The 26,565-nt window shown below is 37.4% G+C and overlaps 1 protein-coding gene across 1 annotated transcript; it reads left to right on the top strand.

The window, feature by feature from the left end:
- Positions 1-80: 80 nt before the first annotated feature.
- On the top strand, positions 81-21,790 carry PIK3CA (phosphatidylinositol-4,5-bisphosphate 3-kinase, catalytic subunit alpha). The gene is made up of 20 exons (XM_008946278.1): positions 81-494; positions 2,051-2,260; positions 2,950-3,200; positions 4,800-5,045; positions 5,896-5,981; positions 6,544-6,649; positions 7,436-7,588; positions 7,697-7,831; positions 11,581-11,705; positions 12,093-12,174; positions 12,617-12,781; positions 13,346-13,449; positions 14,625-14,796; positions 15,140-15,246; positions 15,734-15,855; positions 16,379-16,457; positions 18,822-18,992; positions 19,511-19,628; positions 19,790-19,941; positions 21,154-21,790. Exons 1-20 carry the CDS (start codon positions 143-145, stop codon positions 21,422-21,424), a joined length of 3,207 nt encoding a protein of 1,068 aa, XP_008944526.1. The 5' UTR covers positions 81-142; the 3' UTR covers positions 21,425-21,790.
- The last annotated feature ends 4,775 nt before the right edge of the window (positions 21,791-26,565 follow it).

Below are 26,565 nucleotides of genomic sequence, written 5' to 3'. Positions count from 1 at the left end.
TATGAGCAGCTTTTGAACATTTATATCTGAAATTCCTTGTGTTTCTTTTTTTAATATTTAAATTTATTATTTTTGTTTAGGTTTAATCGTGCAAATCACTGCTTGAAAAACTCCCAGTGCAAAGTTATCTAAAGACTTAAAAATGCCTCCACGGCCGTCATCTGGTGAACTATGGGGCATCCATTTGATGCCACCGAGGATCCTCGTGGAGTGTCTTCTCCCAAATGGAATGATAGTGACTCTTGAATGCCTCCGTGAGGCCACCTTACTAACTATTAAACATGAACTCTTTAAAGAAGCGAGAAAATACCCTCTTTATCAGCTCCTTCAGGATGAGTCTTCTTACATTTTTGTAAGCGTTACACAAGAAGCAGAAAGAGAAGAATTTTTTGATGAAACACGGAGACTTTGTGACCTGAGACTGTTTCAGCCTTTTCTAAAAGTCATTGAACCAGTAGGTAACAGAGAAGAAAAGATTCTTAACAGAGAAATAGGTGAGAAGATCTTTGCTTCAACATGGCTAAATCTGTTTAACTGGCTTGTCCTCTTCAAAATACAAACTAAAGAATTTAAATGGGTTATATTTGTCACCTGAATTTGTGAAAGTTTGCACTTCATAACTCTCGTTGCATCAAATGTCTGAAGATGCTGATCATACTAAAGCTTACATTCATAAACTATGAATGTAAACTGTTTCTTCTGTTTCATTCACACTGAAGTCTTTGCTTTGTACATATTCATAGGTCTATGTAGGTTAGAGGATATTTTCTGCTTGTCTCTTACTAGGAGGATTTCATATCACTACAGAGTGAAGCCTGTTCTATTGTTTAAGAAGTCTATCTTTGTTTATTTTGAAGTTTACAGGATCATAAGTTCTGGATTTAGTTACAAATCTGAAATGACGTTTGTGATAGAACATGCTTTAATACTGCTCTACCTTTTTTATAAAGTAAAATTTCAGAAATTAGGTGTTTCCCCCACCCCTACAAGTAAAAACAAAACAACAAAACAACAAAACAAAAAAAAAAAAAAAAAACACACGGGGAGAGGACAGAAACAAAACCACCTGAGGTTGGAGGGGCATAAAGGAGAAAAATGATGATGCTTTGAATCATCTCTGGAGTAGCTTATTGTCAATTACCTGCTGAGAAAGCACAGGGAGACTAGTGTCCAGGTTAAGTGTCCAAATTCAGGCAGTACCAGCATCCCTACTCCCTTTTAGTTGCTAACATGTATATTGCAGTGGTAGTCTCGTTGACTGGAAATACTTGTTCTGGAGTGCTCCTAATTGTTAAATTATTTAATTGTTATGAATGCATCATAAGTAAACTACTTGTGCTTTGTAAAGCTTAACCTGTTGGAGGCTTAGGGAGAACAGTGGTTAGCTAACCATGCAACAGGACAATTGAAAGCTTCTATTTGAACATTCATGCATAAATAATTATTTATACAAGTAATCTCATTAAAGTAAATGGAATTACATCTGACACAAAGGACCTGAGAGAAGTGGACACTTACTATATGACTGTACAAAAGAGTTAAGTTGAATATCTCTTGGAGTGCTTGTCAGGTTCTTAAGTAGCGTAGTTCATCCAAAAAAAATTGAATAGTTGTAATTCAGTTGTAAGCAGATTTCACTGTGGTCCTAATAGGTACAGTCTACAATCCTGCCAGGTTTTTAGGAAAAAATTGGACTTTATAGCTCCTCTGATCCACTTAAGAAACTTGGTGCTGACTTCAAAGTAAGTTTATTACTGGTCCTTTTCCTTCAGGAGGAGTGGTAGCTGTGAGAGTGGTCATTTAAGGCTTCCAGGATTTTCAGTGACTATGTCTTTTAACCTTTCTTTGTGACTGCTGAGTGCTGACTGCTTTAGAACTGAGTTGTTCTTGAATGGAATAAACCAGCTATGCATACAAGTAGAAGCCAGTAGTTAACACAAATATTTTAGGTTGTTTTGCTTAAGGCATGCTGTTTCTGTCACCGACGGAAAGAATTTTTAGCCTTAACTGTCAGTTACAATTATTTCCTCATGCTTCTTCAATACTGTAGGTTTTGCTATTGGCATGCCTGTCTGTGAATTTGACATGGTTAAGGATCCAGAAGTACAAGACTTCAGAAGAAATATTCTTAATGTTTGTAAAGAAGCAGTGGATCTTCGGGATGCCAACGCACCACACAGCAGAGCATTATATGTCTGTCCTCCAAATGTAGAGTCTTCACCCGAGCTACCCAAACACATATACAATAAACTAGATAAAGGTAAGATAAATACTTAGAGTAGAAACATGTTTTTGCAGTTTTTGAAACCAAAGAGTACAACTGGTGACTTTAGATACATCAATTTTACATACTGTATTTAGTATACTCTAGCAATGTCTTGGACCTTAAATTATTTAGAATAACTTTCTTGACAGAGTGCAGATTCAGAAGGAAGAAGACAACACTTAAAATTACTTTTTTTTTTTCTTTTGTAATAACTAAATCTTGAAATATAACTTTTTAAGTAGAGGTGACTTTTTAATGGTCAGAAACAGCTAGTTGGCTTTTAATTTTTCTTTTCTCTGACATTTAGAAATCTGGAATTAAATGAAGCTAAGTCACTGAGTTACCATGCAGTCCTCAAAAATGGAACAGTTACTGTTGTTTTCTTGGAGGTTAAATAGTAGTATTCAGTTAATAGAAATATTCTTAACTTCAAGGGGTGAAAGTTTGGCTTTGCACTAGAGTCAAAAGAAAACTGTGCACATATCGTTTCTTGCAGAAATTATAAACCCTTTGTCAGTTCAGGCTATCAATCTTGTCTACACAATCTTTCAGCAGTACTGCAAGCAGTTCTCTACATTGGAGTAGCAGGACTGGTTTATTTTGAGTTATTTGGGTTTGGTTTTTTCTTTGTTTTGAAACTGTATCAAAAATGATAGGCCTAACATTATTTACATTTATTCTAGGGCAAATTATAGTGGTGATATGGGTAATAGTCTCACCAAACAATGATAAGCAGAAATACACCTTAAAAATCAATCATGACTGTGTGCCTGAGCAAGTTATTGCTGAAGCAATCAGGAAGAAAACACGAAGTATGTTGCTGTCATCTGAACAACTGAAACTTTGTGTCTTGGAGTACCAGGGCAAATATATTTTAAAAGTGTGTGGCTGTGATGAATATTTGCTAGAAAAATATCCACTGAGCCAGTATAAGGTGAGTAACATAATGGACTTGTTTTGAAATAGCACTAAAATAATCCAAATGTATGAGGGAGAGAAGTGATCAACTTTATGGCTGACTTGCTTTTCCGTTAACTTAACCCAAAACAGGAATTAAAAGTGTATGCATCTTTAAGCTAATTGGCTAACGCATGAGTCTAGTGTTCATATTTATTGTTGCATGTGCTTCAAAAGAGAAGGATGAAGAAAAGGTAATTTAAACTGGAATGTGTATTGCTAGTGTAATTTTTCTTCTTTGAAAGAAGTAGTTTACCCTCTAATGTAAGTGATAAATCAGTGGCAGGTACTTTCAGAAATACCCTAGATTTCTGATGGCAAGAGGTGAGTTACGCTTGAATGGCATTAGTGTAGTACAAAAGACTGTCAGATGTTGAGGTGACCATGGTTACTGTGAATCTTGTCCCTTCCCCCTTTAGGGGTGGAAAAAATACCTAAACAAACTGTTTTTCTGTTACTTCTGTGTTGAATTTTTTTCTTATCTTATTGACGGGGTGATAAACTTCTAGTGCTACAGGAATCATTGTTAAATCTTCTTTGTGGCTGGCTGTCCTCCTTTGCCTGGGATTTGTTAGTGCCGTGAGTGTGAGATAGAACTGCTGACAGAGGAGCATCTCAGCAGCCCTCTGTGGAGCAGGCAGCAATGTTACCCTGTAGATTTCCTGACAGACTGCTGCTGCTTCCTCTTTGAGGAATGTATTGTTGTAATAAACAGCTTCCATTCCTTTGTCTAAAATGGTTGGTGAACTGCTCTCCAGAGCAGTGTGGGGGAGAAGAAGGCTGGGGGATACCGAGTGATGGGAAAACCCATTCTGTTCAGTGGAGCAGGGGAACAAGTGCAGGCATACATGAATAATTCTGCACAGTCTTCTGCAGATCAAACACTAGACCTATTTGATCTAGTGTGGTTTCTTCAGAAGTATCTGCTGTGCCTTTACTGTGCCGCAGAAGAGCTTGCTAATTACACTCCAGGGCTGGGCCTGTCTTAAGGCATTGTGTTTGGTGGTACAGTTGCCAGGCAGTGCTCTGAGCACTCCCTCCTGCCTTACAGCTGGAGTGCAGCAGGAGCAGTGCTGAGCTTAAGGCAGTAAGCACAACTGAACCAGAACCGAGCGTCTGCCGTTTGCCTTCTCCTCTCTGCCCGTGAGCAGGAGCATCAGTCACCTGGGCTAGGTCTGCACAGCAGCCCAGTACAGCAGCAGGCTCTGCAAAAGCAGCAGATCTGCTCCCAGGAACAACTCTGGGCTGGAAGCAGTCTGCTTTGTTTGTGCTGTACTGCACTGGAGGCAGGGGGCACTAGAAGAAGCCTGACCTGTTGTTTTGGCAGGTCTGTTCTCTATCTCCAGTGCAACCTTCCACTGTTGTAGACATTACTCATCTCTCAAGATCTGTACGAAGCACTACTGTGCAGTCCTACCCAACAACACATAGAAACTGTTGGGTGTTCTAACAAAACACTAAAGAGCATACATACAGGGGCAACGATAAGCTCTCTAAATACACTTTTATATTTTTCCTGAGTGTTGTTAGTTATAGACTTTGAGAACATACTGAATTAGGTTTTGTTTTCTTGCAGTATATAAGAAGCTGTATAATGCTTGGCCGCATGCCCAATCTGATGCTGATGGCAAAGGAAAGCCTGTATACCCAGCTACCACTGGACACCTTTACAATGCCATCCTACTCCAGGCGTATCTCTACAGCTACACCCTACATGAATGGAGAAGCTACAGCCAAATCCCTCTGGACTATAAATAGTGCTCTTAGAATAAGAATTCTTTGTGCAACCTATGTCAATGTGAACATTAGAGACATAGACAAGGTAAGGCGCATGCTGTTTGGCATTGTATGTGGCTTTTAGCAGCTAATGGTTTCCCTCCTGACTGTTCTGTTGTGTGTTTACAGTGGAAAAAGATGTGTTACATAGCATGTTGGAAAGTTACACCACATTGTTATTTAAATTTAAGCACTCAATTCTAAAAATTAAAGCCATGTTTTAGCATGTGAAAACTTGTGTACTAGTTCAAAGGTGTGAGTTGTGGTATTAAGCGAAATATTCTGCCTGACAGGGGCACAGTTCAGTTTGCATAGTTCACTTCAGCTGAGTATGTAATGGAGAGAAAAACAAACCCAATGTTGTTACCTATATTAGAGTTATTATGTCTAAGAATGTGTCACAGTAATGGGGAATTCTTTTGATGAGGGCATGCTGGATAGTGTGCTGCTGTCCTTGTTTTTAAAAAGGGAGGTGTGGGAAGCCAAGAAGAAAAGGCAGGTAGGGTCATGAAGTCATACTACAAGCCGAGCTCTCTAACTTTCTCAGAACTTGTTTGTTTTTCTGACTGTAGCTTGGCACAGGAAGAACTGAAAATAAATTCCAGCTTTCTTTAGAGTTAATTTTGAGTTTATTATTGTCAGAACTAGTTTTGCCATTAATGAAGAAAAACACTAAACCATTTTTTCTGGAAGGACATGCCTATATGGCTTGCTTCACACCTTGCACAGCATGAATGAATTTAGGTTGAGAAGTGATGGGGCTGTTTAGTTTTCAGTTTTAGTTTTGTGTTTTACTTGGTAGAATATGTTGTAATCATAGTATCTGTTGTTATCAGTGAAAAAATCAGTTTGTAGTAACTTGTTAAAGATAGTACTAATATTAACATTGTTTTCAGATCTATGTTAGAACCGGTATCTACCATGGAGGGGAACCTTTATGTGACAATGTAAATACTCAAAGGGTACCTTGTTCTAATCCCAGGTAAGCTAAGAACTTGAATGACTGTAGAGAACTTTACTTCAGGGCATCATAAATCACAGCACTGAAGGAGTAAAGGCTCAGTTTAGCCATTATTGAGGTAGACTTCATTGCCAGGAATTCACAGAATCACAGAATGTTAGGGGTTGGAAGGGACCTCCAGAGATCATCGAGTCGAACCCCCAATTCCTTGCCTTAAATTTTGTGAGAATGTTTTTACCTAACCTTCTATTCATAAACTGAATTAATTGAAACTCAGTTGCAGTCAGTAGGTTTGTAAGAGTAAAGTAAATGAACTTAGTAATAAGTTTGCAGGAATTGAACCTAGCATGACTTTTTAAACAGTTTTGATGCTGGAAGGTTACTCAGGAAAGTTTCCATTCCCAAAAGGAGTAAACGTGGTCAAATGTAGGAGGACCCTTCTTCAGTAAGAAAGAATACTCTTTATGAACATACACAGTTTAGGTAGGAATATAACATGCTTTTTAATCTTACTGTGGATTGAATGCAGTTGTTGCCATGCTTTCCTTTCACCTAGTTTTACTCTGCTTTTTAAATCTTACAGGTGGAATGAATGGCTGTTGTATGACATGTACATTCCTGACCTCCCACGTGCTGCTCGGCTCTGCCTTTCCATCTGTTCTGTTAAGGGCCGGAAGGGTGCTAAAGAGGTAAAATAATTAGTGGCTTTAATACACGAGTGAACAAAAGCTACATAAGTCAAGTTTGGGAAGATACTTGGTAAATGCTGTCCTGGCAATGAGTCTTAGTCCAGTATTTGATTAGAATCTGATTAAAATAGTTGTGTTTTTTTTTTTTCTTGTATCTAATTCAGATGACCACTTTTTTGTAGTCAGAAATGAAACAACATGGAAGAAAGATCTGTTCAGTGCTGTGAATCATCTCTGTACTGTATTGCCAGAGAAAAAGATCAGTGTTAGATTTTTTGAGGTGCAAGTGATCAAGAGTTCAAGGTTCACTAGATCAGGTTGCTCAAAGCCTCATCCAGCCTGGCCTTGAACACTTCAAATGGTGGAGTATCCACAACATCTCTGGAGAACTTGTTCAAGTGTATCACCACCCTCATAGTAACAAAACAAAACACCACCAAAAAAAACCTAAAAATTCCTTATGTCCAGTTTATCTAGACCTATTCTTTCAGTTTAAAACTGTTGCCCTTTGTCCTCTCACTACAGGCCTTGTTGAAAAGTCTGTCTGTCAAAAAAACCTCTGTCATCTTGAAGTATTTTGATGTGGGGGAGATATTAGCATGTGTTTGCAAGTGTCTATTGGTGTCTATTCTGCAAAATGACTGGTGTGATGATCTTTCGTAGAAAAATATGGTACAGCTTCCACACCCTGCTTTCAGCTAATGTGGGATTCTAACAGCTTTCACCTGACTCGCTCTGCAGCAATTAGCAGATGACACTGAAAAATCATCTTTCAATCTCTTTAAGGAGCACTGTCCATTGGCTTGGGGAAATATAAACATGTTTGATTACACAGACACTCTTGTATCTGGGAAAATGGCTTTGAATCTTTGGGCAGTACCTCATGGGCTGGAAGATTTGTTGAATCCTATTGGTGTTACTGGATCAAATCCAAATAAGGTAAGCGTTTACACGCCAGTCTCCTCTTTAGGAATACATATCCAAAATACGCTGTATTCTAATTGGTATCATTCAACAGAAGAAGTAATTTGAATTCCGTTTGTATAGGAAACTCCGTGTTTAGAGCTGGAATTTGATTGGTTTAGCAATCCTGTGAAGTTCCCAGACATGGCAGTGATTGAAGAACACGCCAACTGGACTATATCGCGGGAACTGGGCTTCAACTACAGCTACGCGGGGCTGGTAAGGCAAACTCCCCTTCCAAGGCTAGCTACTCAAATATGAAAACATTATTTATTTTAATCAGTATATTAGTGATAAAGAAAGCTTTTTTCATGTATCCTGATTTATTGTAAAAGCAAGAAAAGATTTTTTTTTGTTTGTTTCATGTTTAGCAAAGTGAGAAATATAGTCGCATTTCTCTGTATTACCGGTAAACTGACCTAATGCTTCACTGACCAACCGGAACACTCTAAAGAGAAACTGTCTTACTGTTTTAGGACCTTTTTGACACTTTTGTATCACTAATTCAGATGTCTAAACTACTTAGTTTCACTTTTCAACAGTTGCAGTACTCTTTCAGTGATACTGTTTTATTTGTTGCGGTTTCATGCCTATAGGTAGGCTTTCTTTTATAACCTAAAGGTGCTTGTAACTTTTTACTAGCTATATTTAATGGACTACTTATGGCTATGAGTACCGGGAATTTTAGGGGAACTGATTGGCATACACATGAGTGTAGTCCTTTATCTCCTCGATTCCATAAAGAGAATACGTGCGTTGACAGTTGGCTTTCTGGTGAAGTTTGGAGCTTTCTTAAAAGCACATTTTGGATGATAAAAATGAGAGGGGAAGAAAAAAAAAGCTGTAAAGCTGGAAATGCTCTGTATCTAAAGACAAGGCTGTGAAATTATTTGGTATGTTTTACATTTTTGGTTTAAAGATTTGCATTTCCACAAGAGAGCTTTGTGATCTGTGTGAAGAAGAGTCTTGGGGTGGAAAGTTTTGCTTGTGCCAAGAAGTAAGTAGGTATCAGTAAGCTTGCAGTTTGGGAATTCTGGTGATATTTATAACAGTCCCATCTCAACGTGTCTTGGACAAAGGGTTGCAGGCATTTGATATCTGCTGATACTCTACAGGAAGTCCATCATAGAGTGGCATATCTGCTTATGATTTGTCTTGTGACTGAGCAGTGCTGTTGGACTCTAAGTATTTAGGGACAGCTGGCTTCTTGATGGATCACATTCTTTTGCTGTAACAGCCTGTTACCTGGGTTTGTATATGCTCAACTCATTGTTTTGTTCTGTCTGTAGGCAAAAACAGAAAATGGTAAGGAGAATAAGCTCTTCCTTCAGTGACAAAATAATGATCAACTTACACTTTACAATTAAAGGAAATAATCTGAGGTAGAATAAAGTCTCAAATTATTGTAAGGATTTACACAAATAAGATGTTAGTGCATAAGAAAGTCATAGTGGATAAATATGGAGAAAGCCTATTTACTTCAATGACTAAGTTGACAGAGAAGCAAACTGTGTATCACTGCTTTGATTTCTTTTTCTCATTATTCATGCCATTTTTTGTTCAAACCTCCTTGTCTGCAAAAATGTTATTACATCCTTTCTTACATTGTATTTCATTAAATGCTTGGTAAGTCTGAACATCACTAGTATCTCGTAGTATTGTTTGTCCCCTTTATCCTTTAACGTGTGGCATCTTCAGGTCTGAAGCCAAACTTTTTATATGCAGGTACTGTGCATATTTATAGCTGTTTGTAATATTAACTGTAGTTAGGGAGTTAAAAAACAGTGCATTGTTACTCATTCAAAAACTGGATACTAGGTTGCTGTGTAGCATTGGCCGTATCCAAAAGAGGTAAAAAATGCTTGTCTGAAATGGTCAAAAGTCAGCAAAGCCATCACTGAGGTATGATTTCCTTACAATTGTTTTTGTTATGGTACAAAGCATAACTTTTTTTGTCTAACCTTGAAATGAATTACACTATGTTTAAAATCAATTAATACATACTTATAAGAGATAATTTATAGGTCCATTAATATCTCGACTATGCAGGAATTTTCAAATATTAAATCTAATTTACTGTCCCACAATTCATAGAATTTCAAGTTTTTGGTGTTGACCGCAACAGGATAAATGCATTTTCCTTCTGGGCTTGACCTAAACTATGATCTTTCTGACCCACATGCAGGTACATTTTATACTTTTTTGACTTTCACTTACTCTCTAGGATGACTCTTTCAGAATCAAGATGATTATATACCATTAATCACTTGTTCAATATCAACTACCTCATCTTTTGTCAGGAGTAGGGTGATTATGAAATCATTTATCCATTCACTTCCTTACAGAATGACTCTGGCTTTGCTACTTGCAGCTTATGCACTATCATAATATTTAAGAATGTGTTCTAGAAGCTTTCCTGTGCCACACAGAGTAGTCTTGAATAATTTCACCCACTTTTAAATCCAGTCCATGTGACCTGAGCAATCATAAAAAAAAATGTTGATGCAAAAAGGTCTTACACTATCATGCTACTAAGGGCAAGGTACTAAAAATCTGAGTTTGTTGATTAATAATATAATATTGGTAGATGTAAGCTTGAAGGCCAGAATATGCTTGTCCTATGTAATAGTAGTGAACCTTTCATGAGAATATGTGATTTATGTAATTAAAGAAAAGTGTAAAGTACAGAACTTTCAGTCTGAAGTGGACACCATGTGGTATAACTTGACAACTGTTTTGGTATTTGTGCATATTCTTAGTAGTAATACCACTTCACCTTTTAAAGGGTGCCTTGATATCCTGCCTGGAAATTTCAGGTTGTTTTTCTCTTCAGTTTGTAAGGCTAGATGCATTGGAAAGACATTCTATAAAAGACATGTAGGTGTTTCCGTTTCAAAGTACTAGTTCAACCAGTTAAAATTGCCACCAACAAAACTGCTCAGTTTTGGTTTTGCTTATCAAATTGTTTCATGTGCTTGGTAGAAATTGTCTAGAGAAGGAGCAGAACAAGAGATCAAACACTGTGGTTCTGCAGTTCAAACCATTTGAATTTGGAAAAGAGTTGATCTTATCGTTTTGCAGTAGTAGGTATCTGTGAAAAAACAGGAAAACGGGAGCTCACTGTAACACCACTGCTCAGTTCTAGAATTTCTGGGATAGCTTCATCTTCAGCATCAAACTTGTTCCTTACAGCTGTATTTTCTACTAAATGCAATAAATAATATAAGCTGCTTAAGATTTCTCTTTCTTGCAGCACCATTGATTCTGCAGCTGAAACCTCAGAAACCGCATCATTTCATATGTTGCTTTGCAAAAAATACTTCAAATGAACTAAGAAAAATCGTGTAGGAGAAAATTTGAACTTGGCACATGAGCTGTGGAAAATCTAGTAGTAGTACTTTCAATACCTCTGCCATAGGTCTAAGCTGGTTCTAACAAGTGAAGTTTTAGATAAACTTTTGGCATATACCAGTTCTGTTTTCTGTGCTCTTTGGGGAGTATCTTATACTAATTCTGGTTAATGTTTTCCAATTTTCCTGTTACTTTCCTACAGTGTTCTGCCTTTTATTTACCTAGCTTCATCCCATATATTCTCCTTTTTCAGTTCTGATTCTTTTATTCATTTCAGCAGCTCTCAGCAATCCCAAAGCTGGAGACAGGATGACCAGTTTCACTTTGTGCTGCTTTATGTTGTTCATCAGGTGTCAACTCCTGCTACTTCTCCACACAACTGATGTAGTTGAAATGTATTTCTTGTCCCAGTAGTGACTAGAAGCAGTTGTAGAAATCAAAGGCTAGTCTTTCATCTCAATTTTTAAATTGTAAGTCCTCAGGTACAACAAAAGGAAGCAGCCAACATAGTATTGCATAGGGTGTAAGTGTTGCTATACTGTTAAAATATTTCAGGTATGTTGTATGATGCCAGAAGGAAACGTGTGGAGGGTTAATGGACCACTTTCTCTCTGCAGAGTAACAGAATAGCTAGAGATAACGAGTTAAGAGAAAGCGACAAGGAGCAACTGCGAGCCATATGCACACGAGATCCTTTGTCTGAAATCACTGAGCAAGAGAAGGACTTCCTCTGGAGCCACAGGTATTTACAACCAAATACTAAACCAAAGAAAATCCCTTGTTGTCACACTCAAACTTCACCCCATTCACTCCAAATTTGTCATGATTGTTTTGGGTTTTGCTCCCTTTTCTTTAGTTTGTGTTATTGGGGGTTAGTGTTTTAGAGAAGGCTTTTAAAGTGTTCTGCATTGTATGGATTGGTGCATAAGCCAGTTGAGAAAAGTAATTTGTTGAGTAGTTGACATTTTCCCCATTGCTGCAGTCTTACCTTCACACATGACACCATCCCGTGGTATTGGGCAGACTCTGCTGACAAAGGAAGAAAAAGATTTGAGACTGAGGGGACATAGTAGATGTTCATTGAAGGAAAAATGACATTTTGAACATACCACTGTTTTCTCTTTCACAGACACTATTGTGTGAATACTCCAGAAATTCTACCCAAATTACTTTTGTCTGTTAAATGGAATTCTAGAGATGAAGTGGCTCAGGTAACATTCAGTTGTGAATTAGTTTTAAGCTATGAAAAAGCTTTAAAACATGATTTTTGAAGAAAACTTCCAGATGTTAAAATCCATTTTATGTGTGCATGGTACATTAAATGAAAACATAAATACTTGATTCAAGTTGCCACTATAATTGACAGATCAGTCTGGTCCATAGTTCTTCAGATTTCCTCTTGGTGGCATTACTTCTATCCTTATGTTGCTGATTTGTTAATTACAGTTAAATGTGAAGTTTTGTTTTCATTCTTTTTGTAGTGGATTAAATAACAATGCTGACAACTAACACCAGATTGTTTATTGGGAGAGGACTGGTGAATAAAGATACTCAGATGCAGTTTGTGTCTGATGATACTTTCTAATGGCTGTGTATCACAGCTTCTTCCTAACAAATGCAAATGTGCAATGTGCTTGGACTTCTTGTCCCCAGATGTACTGCTTGGTGAAGGACTGGCCTTCGATCAAGCCAGAGCAAGCAATGGAGCTTTTGGACTGTAATTATCCAGATCCGATGGTGCGAGCTTTTGCAGTTCGGTGCCTAGAGAAGTCCTTGACAGATGACAAACTGTCTCAGTACTTAATCCAGCTAGTACAGGTACATAACATTTTTTGGTATACTTGATGTCTTGTGTATATCTGATGGTCACAGCAGCTTAAAATACAACAGCAGTTAAAATGATGTGAAAAAGAGGTTATCAAAGTATCTGTTTGTGTTGCGGATTATGTAGTAGCAGGAAATGAAATATAGATCATTTTCTGTAGTGCTATGGTTTTACTTGTTGACACTCCATGCCAAAATTTTGTAGAGATGCAAAGCTGTTCAACCAACTGGAACAGGCAGCTATTTCAGCTGTCTTAACATATGGGAGAACATGAGCAGAAGCATCTTCTCAAAATTTTGAGCAAGTTGAGGCTAAAATATTTGGTAACAGTAAAGGAAGCATCAGATGTTAAGCTCTCAAAATAGAGGCAGCCAGTGCACTGTTAGCAGATATTGTTCATATCCAAACACATGCAAGTATTAATACCAAGATCAGTCATTCTACAGAATTTAATGAAAAACAAATTGCTTTCTATTTAACTGCTTTTAATCTGCATATGGTTCCTGGAAATAACTGCAGCTGGTAATTTTCTTAATTTTCTCTTTATCCTTAACTAGGTTCTGAAATACGAACAGTATTTAGATAATCAGCTTGTGAGATTTTTACTCAAGAAAGCACTGACCAATCAAAGGATAGGACACTTCTTCTTTTGGCATTTAAAGTAAGCTTAATACAATGTTAAGAGGTGGTGGGATTCCTATTAGCTGTAAACAATTTGTTATTTTAAAGGCTTGCCATAATAAACGTCCTTTTTTAGGAAACTAGACACGCTTAGTTTGCTTTATGTTGGTTAAGAGTTTGAATGCGTAGTTTGGTAATAGAAGTCATCCCTTGCAGTTTCAAAAGCTAGTTAATAATAGGTAGTTAGTCTTCTATTTCTTTTTATCTAATGATGATTATTTTAGAAGGTGGGTGGCCTAACTAAGGTTGCTGGAAACCTCCCATATTGTTAGCTGTTTACAACTTTCACATATTTCTGCTGCTTTAACTTGAATTTGTATGCCAGATCACCCACCAGTCTTCTCCAGAAATACTAGGTAGTGGAGGCCTAAAGAAAGCCACCCAATATGACCGGATAAGGCTTGGAAAAATAAGTGTTTGAACATGCTTATTAAAGACTTCATAGGGCTTGATAACCATTTATAACATGGGCTTTTGTAATTTGTGGAGTTGACAAAGCTGAGCATAGATCTGCCTACAGCACACTGGATTGTAGCTAGGTCTCACCTAAAAAATTCTGTTCTGAGATAGTGTGATCAGACACAGAAACAGGATCAAAGAGTCTTTGTTGTGCTTTCAGTTTTCTACTTACCTTGGTAATTATCAAGGATAATGGAATAAGTTGCCTCAATAAGTAGTCTGAGGGGATGTATTTTAGGACTATGCAAGGACTGAGAGTAGGTAAGATCAAAGGAACTGGAAGGGCCACAGCCTGAGATTAGCTAAGTGAGATAAGGAGTAGATGAACAGGTTAGCTTGGTTCTTAGTAAAGAAATCTGGAAGTTGTATTGAAAGCTTGGGATTTAGTGCAGAGTTCTGGGAGGTCTGAGGAAATTCTGGGATTTAGAATAAAGGCAAGGGCTAGAAAAGGACAGTATCAAGCAAAGAGGAGTGGAGGGGAAAGTCTATAAACTCTGTGCCAGATTAGTTGTAAAGGGTACGGAAGTCAGATCAGTCCAGTCAAAAAGATGAGTTTCAGGAGGTCAGTAGAAGTTATTTACCTGTAAAGACGTATCCATGAACAGCCCTCCGGAAGGTGCTACAGGTATAGCTTCATTTTTGGCACTTCTAGGTGGTCTTGTCTTTAAGCTATAACTGTTCCTCCTCTCCATGTAGGTCTGAAATGCACAATAAAACTGTAAGTCAGAGGTTTGGTTTACTTCTGGAGTCCTACTGTCGAGCGTGTGGAATGTACTTAAAGCATCTGAGCAGGCAGGTGGAGGCTATGGAGAAGTTGATCAACCTCACAGATATTCTCAAGCAGGAAAAAAAAGATGAGACCCAGAAGGTATTATAAGCTGTCCACATATCAAAACTATTGCTTTGGAGTCACAGGAATTACTTAGAACTGTGTTTAATTTTAAAAACTAGAAAAGTATTAATACTGACTTCAATAGTTAGTGTGTAATCCTAGAAGCTGTAATATTTTCTGTGAGCATTGTCATTGTCTGCCTCTTATAAGGCCATAGAAATTATGGGTTTCAGTTTGTGTAATACATGGCTGCGCAGATTTGCTTATGTTGGAAGTGTGCAAAACCATGCTTTGAAACCACATCTAAACTAAATTCTGATACTTACCTTTGTTTACTTGTAATTAATGTTCTCAAAACCTGAATGTGATTATTTATCAGGTACAGATGAAGTTTCTTGTTGAGCAAATGAGACGGCCAGATTTTATGGATGCTTTACAAGGTTTTATCTCTCCTCTTAATCCTGCACATCAACTGGGAAATCTTCGGTATTGTCTTTGATTTTTAAGTTTGTGTAGAAGTTTAAGTAAAGTTAACCTTAATAATGCTAAGGTTAAATGTTAACGCACAAAGTGTTAGTATCTTCAAAGCTAACTGAATAAAATTTGTAGCGGAGTAATTCATACGGAGCGAAGTAGTTTGAATCTGTGGTTTAACCAATTGGAACAACATGACAATTGGATGTTCCTTTAAGGTGACAGGAACTGCAATCCTTTTTCCATTTGGAAGGAACACACTCTGCCAAAGGAAAACATACAATATTAGCCAGCTTTGCTTTGGGCTTAGCAAACTGTTAACGTTGCACTTATTAATTTAAGTTTGAAGCAAAAATTACCTGGCTGATAGTCAGTTACTTATGAGTCTTTAATTTGATACCACTTCAGAGAGTTTGAAAAAAACAGGGAGAACTTAGTATGAAATATGGTATGAGAATCAAGTTGTGCCTATTTCATAGAAACCTTATCTCTTTTATAGGCTTGAGGAGTGCAGGATAATGTCATCTGCAAAAAGGCCCCTGTGGTTGAACTGGGAAAACCCAGATATTATGTCTGAATTGTTATTTCAGAACAACGAGATAATCTTTAAAAATGGAGATGGTAAGGAAAAGCGTCATCCAAAAACTACCTTTCTGTTTATTTTCCTAACCTACTGTTTAGTATTCCGTCTAAGCATATAAAATACTTATTTTTAGAAAAATATTTTGTAAAAAAAACCTGAGCAAAACAATTTTATTTTTCAGAAAAATGAAGCATGCACAAATAAGTATCTCTGTCATGCAAGAATTTTTTGTATTCTAAGATAGTCAGAGATGGAACATGATATTACTTAATACATTGAGTCTTTTACTTGAAAATGTCTTCAAGATACTATAAATGTGTAATCTGTAATTCTGTCATCATGGTTGTAGTGTATATTTTTTAACAGCTTTGAAATCACCACCGCATTTATGTTACTTCTTAACTATTTTAAGTTTGCTTTTCTCTACTGAGAGAACAAAACCTACACTAAAGTATGGAAGCCTAGTTTTCTTTAGACATGCTTTCTGTCAGAAAAGTAAAAAGATGTAACAAATGGTTCTGGTGTTATGAAATCTGCAATCTGTGTATTTGACTATTGCAGACTTGCGTCAGGACATGCTGACACTTCAGATAATCAGAATTATGGAAAACATCTGGCAAAATCAGGGCCTTGATCTTCGGTAAGGATTAGATGTCATTTTCGAGCAATACTGTTCTTGATGGGTTTTTGCGTTGGTTTGTTGCCTGAGATTGTTTCTGTTCTCCCAAGTGTACTAAATGAAATGCTCTAAATAGGCATATTTGTACACGTTACAGCAACTTTTAATTTCTTTTTAATACCCTTCAGTTAGCTAAACAATTGGATTCTGTGAAGATAAGATCATATTTGAGAAATACTTCAGTGGGTATGTGGGATCTACTTCCCAGGAACGGCTACAAGAGCTAACACACACTAGCCACACTACAGTCTCCTGATAGTGTCTGTAGGATTTGCTTTGAACAAGTGGCCAAACTTGCAGCCCCACTGAGCGATAACTCTTGGTGGTTGGTATCTTCATTCCAGTACACAAAGTAGGTGTTACCTACTGTAATGCACACAAAGCTTATCGATTTTAAATAGTCTGTGGGTACAGTAGCCTCTCCAGAATGCCATTCAGTAGAAACAGAATATTCTGCTTCTGGAAAACTAATACTAGACAGGATGTGCTTCCAAATAGGTGTTTGGATGGTAGATTTTTAGGTGGTGGCATAGCAGAGCTTTCCTCTGCACTATCAAACCAAATATGTTCTTTGCACCCCCGGTTACCATTTCCTCATCATCTAGACAAAAGGGACCTATTGGTCTACATCTCTTATGCATCTGGACAACTATTTTGTGTCTAGTGCTGTAATAGGCAGCAGAATTATGACTTTCTCCAAGAACAGCTTGCAGAGTTACAGTTCAGGGTGCCCATGTCTTGAAGAGTAGCCAGCTATGGAAATATGCAAAAATATATCCTCTCCCACCTCTTGCCATCATTCTTCTTAAAGAGGCAGCATGGAGCTTTAGAAAAGAAGTTGAATAGGTATGGTGTGACAGGCTGATTTTGTTAAAAAGAAAAAAAAAAAAAAAATATCAAAACAAGGTCCAAGCTGTCTGTTTGCTGTACTGACGGCCTGAAATGAGCATGCCAGATAAGGCAGCTGATGGACTCTGAATCTTGAGCAAGCTACACATTACTCTGGTTGACAAAAAGAAAATCTTCTGAGCATCTAGAAGTTGCGACCCATGCCACTAAGGCCACTAACTGTGTATCTCTACGCTACAGAAAGTCTAACAGTCCAAAGTTTATGCCATGTCATTAAGAAAATAGATGGGTCTCCCTGTTTTTCTTTGACCTTCATATCAGACTTCTATCTAAAAACGCAGGTGTAGATTTATATAAATATACTTTTAGTACCTGCAAATAAAGTGCTGTTAATGCAGAGAGGAAAAGCCCAGCTCCAGAGCAACACCAGCAGTCAGCTCTGCCTCCAGCTGCACATTGCACTGGTGTTCCTTAGACTCTTAGATGTAATAGAAAGCCAGAAGGTTTTTTACCATGGCATCACAAAAAAACACTTTTCATACCCCAGTGTTCCTAGAAGGCCATTTTACTCTGTAGGTGTTACACTTTCACCCCAAAAAGGAAACTTTAGGAGAGAAAAGGGCTGCTTTTAGGTACATGACCCTGTCTCTCAGGTCTTTCAACAGAGGATGTTAAATATGGTAATGACCATGTTTCTTTTAGTCTTTGAATAAAAGACTGGGTTTGACTTGGTTTTATCAGATGAAGTGTTTTGAACAGACTTTGGGGGAAGGTGAAGACAGAGACCTTGGAAAGAAAAGGGAGGTAGAGGAATTGACTTCTACTTGTAAAGAGAAAAATGGGCTACTGAGATTATCGTTTGAGTTTTAAAGACAGATTACAAAAAGCTGATTTATTATGTTCTTCAAAAAGTCTATGAATAAATATGTTTACTGTTAGAATTTATCTAGGTGTTAATGAACTAATGTTGCTGACTGTAGATTCCAGTTACAATTTTGTAATTGTCCTGTTTGGCATCTCATTTTGAAGGTCCTATGCTGGTCTTACACAGTATTCCCTGTTACTTGTTTATAGTAACCCATGACATCCTACCATTGATTTTCTGAATGCTTAGATTTTGTCTCTAGCACTTCACTTTGAATACAGTCGAATAGATCTCATTAAGTCACACTGAGTGGCTTATTTTCCAGTGTACTCCCCAAGGCCTCCAAGAACAAATGAATAAAATCTTGCCTTAACGTTTTGTGCTGATATAAAACTGAAAAGTGGCATTGGATACAGTGGCTGGCATGTTACTGTACTAATATCTGGTACATGTTTTCCACATGACTAATGATAATACACCTATAAAACATTAAAATAGATATTCATATCCTAAAGTGACAGATGACACTGACCTGATAAGGGTTATCAAACATGCCTGTTGCTTGCTGTCTTTAAACTTCGTTCAAAAAACCCCAAACCTTCATCTTTCAGGATGTTGCCTTATGGTTGTTTGTCTATTGGTGACTGTGTGGGACTCATTGAAGTGGTGAGGAGCTCTCATACCATCATGCAGATCCAGTGTAAAGGAGGCTTAAAAGGAGCATTGCAGTTCAACAGCCATACATTGCACCAGTGGCTCAAGGACAAAAACAAAGGAGAAATGTGAGATTTCCTGTTACTTGGTTTTCTTATTCTGTGCTCTTTTGATAGAAGCTTCAAGAGAACTAAAGTTCATCAAGTGGGAAATTATGTCCATCTGTTTTTGTGATTTTTTTTTTTTTTTTTTTTTTTTCCCCTGCCCTGGTTTGCCTAGGATTCCTGAGTTGGGGTGGTTGTGTGACTTGCCAGGAGTAAAGCATAAGTTGGAGGTAGAACTGTGAAAAGTCTGTATTTTAACAGTAGCTCATCAAAATGCAAAACTGCTGGCCTTTAAAAGATGGGCAGTCAGTTGAACTGCTTGTATATTGTGATCTGTGTAAGTACTACTGTTTTCAGAGTATGCTGAATGTCTTCCTTACTTTGTTACTTTGATAAAGTGATCAAGTCCAGGAACTCTGCTTCACTGAGAGAAGATAGTACAAGTAGGATTAACAGAGAGGGAAACAAAAAGGAAAAATAATCTGCACTTGTGTATTACTAGAATATCTGTAGAAAAATGTCTCTTTTGTTGTTTTCAACAGGTATGATGCAGCTATTGACTTGTTTACACGTTCTTGTGCTGGCTACTGTGTTGCTACCTTCATACTGGGCATTGGTGATCGCCACAATAGTAACATCATGGTAAAAGATGATGGACAAGTAAGAGATGTTTTTTCTAAAAACATAGCCTAAAGTCAGCTCTGCCTGATATGTTGGTTCTAAAATAAATCCATCTGAATTATAAGTGAATGATCAATTTAACTGGGATATCATTTAAGCAAAGAATTCCTAATCTTAAAATACCTTTCTCTCTTTCCAAGCTGTTTCACATTGATTTTGGACACTTCCTTGATCACAAGAAGAAAAAATTTGGCTATAAGAGAGAGCGTGTGCCATTTGTCTTAACACAAGACTTTTTGATAGTGATTAGTAAAGGAGCCCAAGAATGTACCAAAACAAGGGAGTTTGAAAGGTGAGTGTTAAGTTTTTAACTTCCAGAGTGTTTTATACCTAAAATGCAGTTTACTACTGATGACCATTAATAATTAGACCTTCTAACTGCGAAGAAGTATTTTAATTGGCTTGCAGTGAGTGTGTTCTAATTCTTTAGTTGAAAATCAGCCATCCACTTGTAAATCAGAAGGTGATCTTAGCACTTACCTGGCCTTTGGTTCACAAAACCTCACTTCAACTTTTTAAGGTCAGCACACATGAATAAAAATAGATTGTAAAATATCTGACTCATTTATTTAACACTAAAACTAGAATCCTCTTGGGATTGCAGAATTGCAAAAAATCAAGAATTTTTATACGTGGGGTGTAATGCACATCAGAGCATTGCTGGTCACTCAGCAATGCTTCTCTTTTCTTGAGCAGCTGTGGTATCAGCTCTTATCTGGCCTATGTAGTTTCTGACATTCTGAAGAACCTTCAAGGAAAGGAAAACTTTAAAAAATTATTTATTTACTATTATTAAAATCTGTGTTGCTATAGTGATTCTTAGTATCTGTCTTTCCAGAGATAGTCCTTGGTGTTTCAATTTTAATGTTCATTTCATTATGTTGGGGAGGGGGAAGGATAAATGTAAAGTTATAGTGTCTGCCTGAATACTACAGCAAAGCTTTTCTGCATTTTTTTTTTTCTTAACCTCACTTAAATGAGTGATTACAGCATAAATAGGCATTTCTCACCCAATGCTGTGATGCAGAAAATATCCTTGTCTTCAGTGTGTTCTCCAGAGTACCTAAAGAGTAACAGCCACTGCCCTCATAAAACTACAGGGGAGAGGTGCATCTCTGATGGGAACCAGGAAAGCACTGTTTGCAGCAGTGTACCTGGAAATGTGCTTTGAAGTCCAAGATGTCAGTAGCAATGATGAAAATGGCTCTGGAAACTCCCATAAACTTGTGCTGAATACTTGCATGAATCACAAACGCCGGTTAAGGCTAGAAAGCCTGTCCTCAGTTTGGCTATTGCGTTAGTTCTGACCATTACTAATTCTTCCAGAAACGAAGATAACTGGAGTAGGAAGATGAGTATATCCTCAGCAGCTTTCTGGTGTTCTTATTAGACTAAGACTGTCCACTTCTTTAGTACCCCGTTACCTGAAAACTGTTTTGGAGGTGAAGTAGTAATATGCATCTAATAAGGAAATATACTCAGCTTTTTTCCCTGTCTCTTCCAGGTTTCAGGAGATGTGTTATAAGGCTTATCTAGCAATTAGGCAACATGCCAACCTCTTCATAAATCTTTTCTCCATGATGCTTGGCTCAGGCATGCCAGAACTGCAGTCCTTTGACGATATTGCGTACATTCGAAAGACCCTTGCATTGGACAAAACTGAGCAAGAAGCTCTTGAGTATTTCATGAAACAAATGAATGATGCTCATCATGGTGGCTGGACAACAAAAATGGACTGGATCTTCCACACAATAAAACAACATGCTTTGAACTGAAATGTGAGCAAAGAAAACAAGAACTGATGGCCCGCTTTGTGGGTACTGCACTGTTAATACCCATTAGCAGCAAAGACTGGTTGCATAGGAATTGCACAAACCACGAGCAACATTAGAATTTACGGCAAGAAAAGAGATGAACTGTTCAGACAACTGTTGAAAAATAATGTAAAACAGGGTTTCAGATAGCACTAAAATTGTACACTTCAAGAACTAAACTTTAGTTTGATGTGTGACTTCGTGTTATGCCTTAAGCCCAAAAAGGTAAACTTGGAAGAATGTTTCCCTTTTTCATTTCATAGGATTAATTAGGAGGAAAAAGAAAATAGTGCTAGCATGAACATGGAGTCCATCACATGTTACCTTAGATCTGGTATAGCAGGTAGAGACTGTGCTGCACTGAGAAGAGTGGAAAGAGAAGCCAAGTGACAGTGAATATTTAAATGCAGCATAGTTTGAAGGGAAGGAGTTTTAAGCTCAAAGATCTAAAAACAATAGTGAGAGGACAGTGCCTTTTAAATGTGCTCAGAGGCATTAACATTTACGGGGTTTAGATGACCCTTTGATTTCTGGGTCCGTCATCTGCGCAGTTTCTGAAAGCAGTGGGAAAGAGGCCCATTCAGTGTGGTGTTTCTTCTGCTCAGTATTTCTAGGGGTGCAATTCATACCTTCACAAACTCCCTGTCATCCCCAAAACCTGACTAACCTGGAAATTGTATGGTCAGAATTGGGTTTAGTGCAACAGAGAGTTGTAGTGTTCATCTTAGGTTTGCTTTAATCTAACTTGAACAGAATAGATTTTTTTCATACATGTTTTCCAGAACCTAAAGAAAGGTGAGTTATTAAAATTATTGAAAGATTATTTTTTTATAAAGGCTATTTATATAATAGGAACTATTATTAATATATATTCTTTATTTACATGATTTGTCCAATAGTCACTCTTTTAATTTTGCAGCCCAGTTCTATCTGTCCAAGACTCCCGTTTCCATTAACGTCACTGAAGGTGACCAGATTTACTCCTAGGACCAAATTCAACCCTGGTGAAAAAGGACACAAGTACCATTGAAGTAGTGGGAAATACACCCACTAATGCCAGAGGTGAACTTGGCCTAAGTCTCTTCAAAAAATTTTGGGCATCGCTCTTCACATTACTGAAGTGATATGCTGGCTATTCATGGAACGTACATTTAAACCCTCAGTCTTTGGGTCCACCATTTCGCCTCTTTCTTCCTCCTTTGGAAGTGGTGTTTAATCCAGTAACAGATAAATCAGAAATAGCAATTTAGATTTTCAATATGATCAGTAATAAGCAGTTCAATTTAGAGCAGATACGTTGGCTAGCTCAAAGCATGTGGAGTTACCAAACTTTTTATAGCTTTGTCCGTTTTGTGTGTGCACGTGTGTAATGTATTCGTAAATCTAGTTGTTGTTCTCTAACACAATTACAATGTGTGCAATCAGTTAAATTGGCACCACTTTTGAAACTATTCAGAGTAACAAGGATTTCAGATTGCCCTTATGCACAACTTCAGGTAGGACTGGTTTTTTTTCTAATTATTAAATAGGTTTTTTTAACTAGTGGAGCCCGTGATTCCAAGGGTGGTGGTCACCTTAACATTTTTAACTTGCTAGATTGGCAGCACTTGGAGTGAATTCCAAAGGTTTGGGGCTTTTGGGGGTTTAGTTAGTTCACTTGCAAACACGCACCAAGGTGCCACTCAAAGTGCAATACCACATGTAATATAAAATATGCTGACAGCTGGTGTTAGACTAGAATATAAGTATATAAATAAACTGTACTTTGTGCAGGCTGTACTGATGAGGTAATGAGTGGTTGGCTTCATTTAGCAAATTGTAATATATTAAAAATGTGCAATCAATTACATTATGAAAGACTTTGGGGATTGTAAAGCCGAGACTTTAGTCTTTCAAGACACTTTCATAGTCAAGATCCTGCAGTTGATTGCTGCACACACGGATGCTTGATGTTGTGGGGGAAACCTGTTGTTGTGAACACTGTAGAAGTTCCAAGAATAGTGTGGGGAATGTGAAGTTTCATTTCCTTCGTCCTACTAAATATTTTGGAGTAGTCCAATAGACTTCCAATTACTTCCTTTATTGACTGTTACATATTCCTTTTTGTTCATATGACTATTTTAACTCCTGCTTACCTTGGTCATACTTTCTAGAGGGAAAACTACCCTTGTATGTATTACTTTGCAGTCAACACACTAATGGTTTAGCTCTCTTAAAACTTGGCTTAGTTTAAATTTAGTTTACAAATCTGAAACCCTTTTGGCTGTAATTTAACCGAGTAAAACTGTTGCACAAATGCTACATTAGGTGCTATATTATCCTTATTTATCTGGTATTGACACAATGCTTTACCTCGTTTATGTAAGAAATGCCCAGCCTTTTCCAGCCTGGATGAAAAGATCAACTCAAGTTTATGGGATGTCATGAGCCCAGCTTGTTTTGTAGTTTTCCCCCTTCCTACCCATTTACTTCTGTAAATACGAGTAGAATTGTCTTTCAGTTCAAGCACACAGTGTTCTGCACCCTTTTTGCACAAAGAGAAGGGTATAAGGAATCAGGCTCTGTTTCCAGAAGTTACTCCAACTAAATGCTGTGCACAAGCTGCAGAAGTTATTCAGAACATCAGATACTAAAAGAAAGGAAACTTGATAGTTTCCTATCATCACTTCATAGTGATGATACAGACATCAGATGATTTCAGATAATATAACCTTTAATTTAAAAGGGGGAAGAAAAAAAGTAGAAGCCTCTGGGCTTTTAAGCAGTCGTTCTTACCATAACCAGGATGAGCATGTGAAAAACACTCTGCCAGTGTTTCAGGAAGGAAGAGAAAAGTCTTTTTTTTCAGCCTCAAAGTGTTCAACCCTAATTACCTTATGCAGTGATGCGAGTTTTGTGCTGATATAACTGCACTGAAGGCAGTGGAGGTACCCTTTACTTACATTGGTGTAAACGAGAGGATGTCATCAGTTGTTAGTATGAGAAATAAGATCTGCTTCCAGACTGTGAAAGCACCTGTAACTGAGCTCTAGATTTTTAAAGAGATGGCTTGGAATTTGGATTTTTAACTATTCCCACTTCATGGAGATTTTAAACTGTTCCCTTTATTCTGAGAATCGGCTGCAGAAAACACTAAGTAGCTCTATTTTGAGTTTGAATTGAATCTGAACACCTTGCTCAGGCAAAATTTAGTAGGACTACCAGAGCAAGGAGCTCAGGATTGGGCCACAAAGCAATAGGAAACAGTGATTTAGTGAAACACAGATTTTAAAACAGTAACTTTTTCAACTGTGAAGCTGTTTCATGACAGAACAGGCTGCTGCAGATTACTTTTACTTAAAAATACATTCTTTGCTTTCCTAAAGGTAGCAGAAAAAGCATCTGTACTGACCTACGTATGCACACTTTTCTGTCCTGAGAGGGTGCTTTACTGATTTTTTTCAAAATGAAACAGACTTTCAGTATAATTTTTAAAATTAAAAAACCCAACATTTAAACAAAGCCAAAATTGTTGGTGGTTTGGCATCTTGTGAAGAAGATATAAGCCTGCATACTAAGGGCAATGTAGAAATTACTAAGCTTGTAGAGAACTTTGTATGCGATGACCCTGCTGTTGGTTGGTTTGGAGGGTTGATTTTGGTTTGTGGTTTTGTGGTTTTTTTTTTTGTTTTTTTTTTTTTCCTGCTTTCCTTTTTATGTAAAAATATTAAATGCCCTTCAGTGGTCAGTAGCCCATGTTTGACAATTTGAAGGTATTTTCTTTGCTTTGTCATTTTATAACTGGCGTGTTCCGATGTCTGTTCTTAATTGTGAATTCCTCCTGTTCTGTATGTCTGTACAGGTTGCAGACTTGGGCTGGACCCATTCAAACAAAAAGTATCAAAAAAGCCACTTGAAATTACTGTTTTGATGATGTATTTGACATCTTGAAAATGCTTCAAGTTAATGAAAAGGGTGTGGTATTACAGAAAGAACTGTAACTTGCTGCTTCTAAGTTGTTTTTCTTTTTGTTTTTTTTTTAAGTACTTTCTCTTGTTTTAGTTTTACTTGAATGGGAGAAGAGCCACGCTTGTTTTTTTTTAAATACTACATAGCTGTGGATGTTGTTGCAGATTGTTGAATCCATATTTAATTTTGCAATACATGTTTCATACAAATAATGAATTTGGATTTTTTTGTGCTGAAATTTGTATCAGTTTAGGAAAGGCTCTATCTGTCCAAAAAGATGTGTAGCTCACCAGCCCTGCAGTTTGTCTGGGTTTGGGGGTGGCTTTTTTGGTTTTATTTTTTACAACTGTGTTGGTGAAGAGAAGCCAACTGGAAACTGGGTGTAGAAGTTTTCTATCTGCATACAGTAACCAAATGGATTTGTGCTCTGGTCTTCTAGATTCTTCTGGAATTTAGAACTTTGGATTTTACTTTAGTCTGATATAACACCAATTTCATCAGAATCGCTCTGGATTCACAACAGCATATGAAATCTGCATTAGACTATATGTATATTAGTTCCAGATTACTTATTCATATGATTCAGTATGAAAGATGTTCTCTTAACGAATGTTTACTGGCAGCCCAGTTAAACACTTGCCAATTTTACTTCAAAATTAGTCGTCATTAACTGGCCTTTTCAGCTCTCCCTCTCATACCTACTGTCATCTTATCTGTAGTTACTTTCATTCCTGAGACTTCAGGATTTTTATGCTTGCTAGCTTAACTGTTTTCTCTTCCTAATTTTTATAGTATAAAGACTTGTGGAACCCATGCTCAGGCAAAAACTGTTATTAATTTGCAGTCCAGTATTCTTGACTTGTGAGCTTTATGGGATAGACTCTTTAAAAGTATGAGGTCTTACTGTCTTACCACTCCTGACTTCAAGCCAGAGGTGAACCCCTCTGTCTCTTCCCCTCCCGCTCCCCTAAAAGGGGCATGCCCACAGCATAAGAACATGAAATATTTGTAAGAGATCAACTGAAGTAATGTTCTACCTGTCGCTTGAAGCTAGTGTCCCCATTGGTTTTCATAAATGTGTCTTAAGTGTCCTTACTGTCATTTCTGTATGTGATGCAATATTCCTTTGGCATAAGGAAGGCAAAAAATACACT

Source organism: Merops nubicus, unplaced genomic scaffold, assembly GCF_000691845.1.
Source record: "Merops nubicus isolate BGI_N331 unplaced genomic scaffold, ASM69184v1 scaffold42228, whole genome shotgun sequence".
NCBI lineage: Eukaryota > Metazoa > Chordata > Aves > Coraciiformes > Meropidae > Merops > Merops nubicus.
The sequence above is the reverse complement of the archived record's forward strand: the minus strand, read 5'-3'. Positions and strand labels throughout refer to the sequence as shown.

Excerpts from the sequence above, each read along its gene's own strand:
- PIK3CA (XM_008946278.1), top strand. The coding sequence starts at position 143 with ATGCCTCCACGGCCGTCATCTGGTGAACTATGGGGCATCCATTTGATG. Across the intron at positions 7,832-11,580 it reads ACTACAGCTACGCGGGGCTG|AGTAACAGAATAGCTAGAGA; the intron begins GTAAGGCAAACT and ends TTCTCTCTGCAG. Across the intron at positions 16,458-18,821 it reads AATCAGGGCCTTGATCTTCG|GATGTTGCCTTATGGTTGTT; the intron begins GTAAGGATTAGA and ends TTCATCTTTCAG.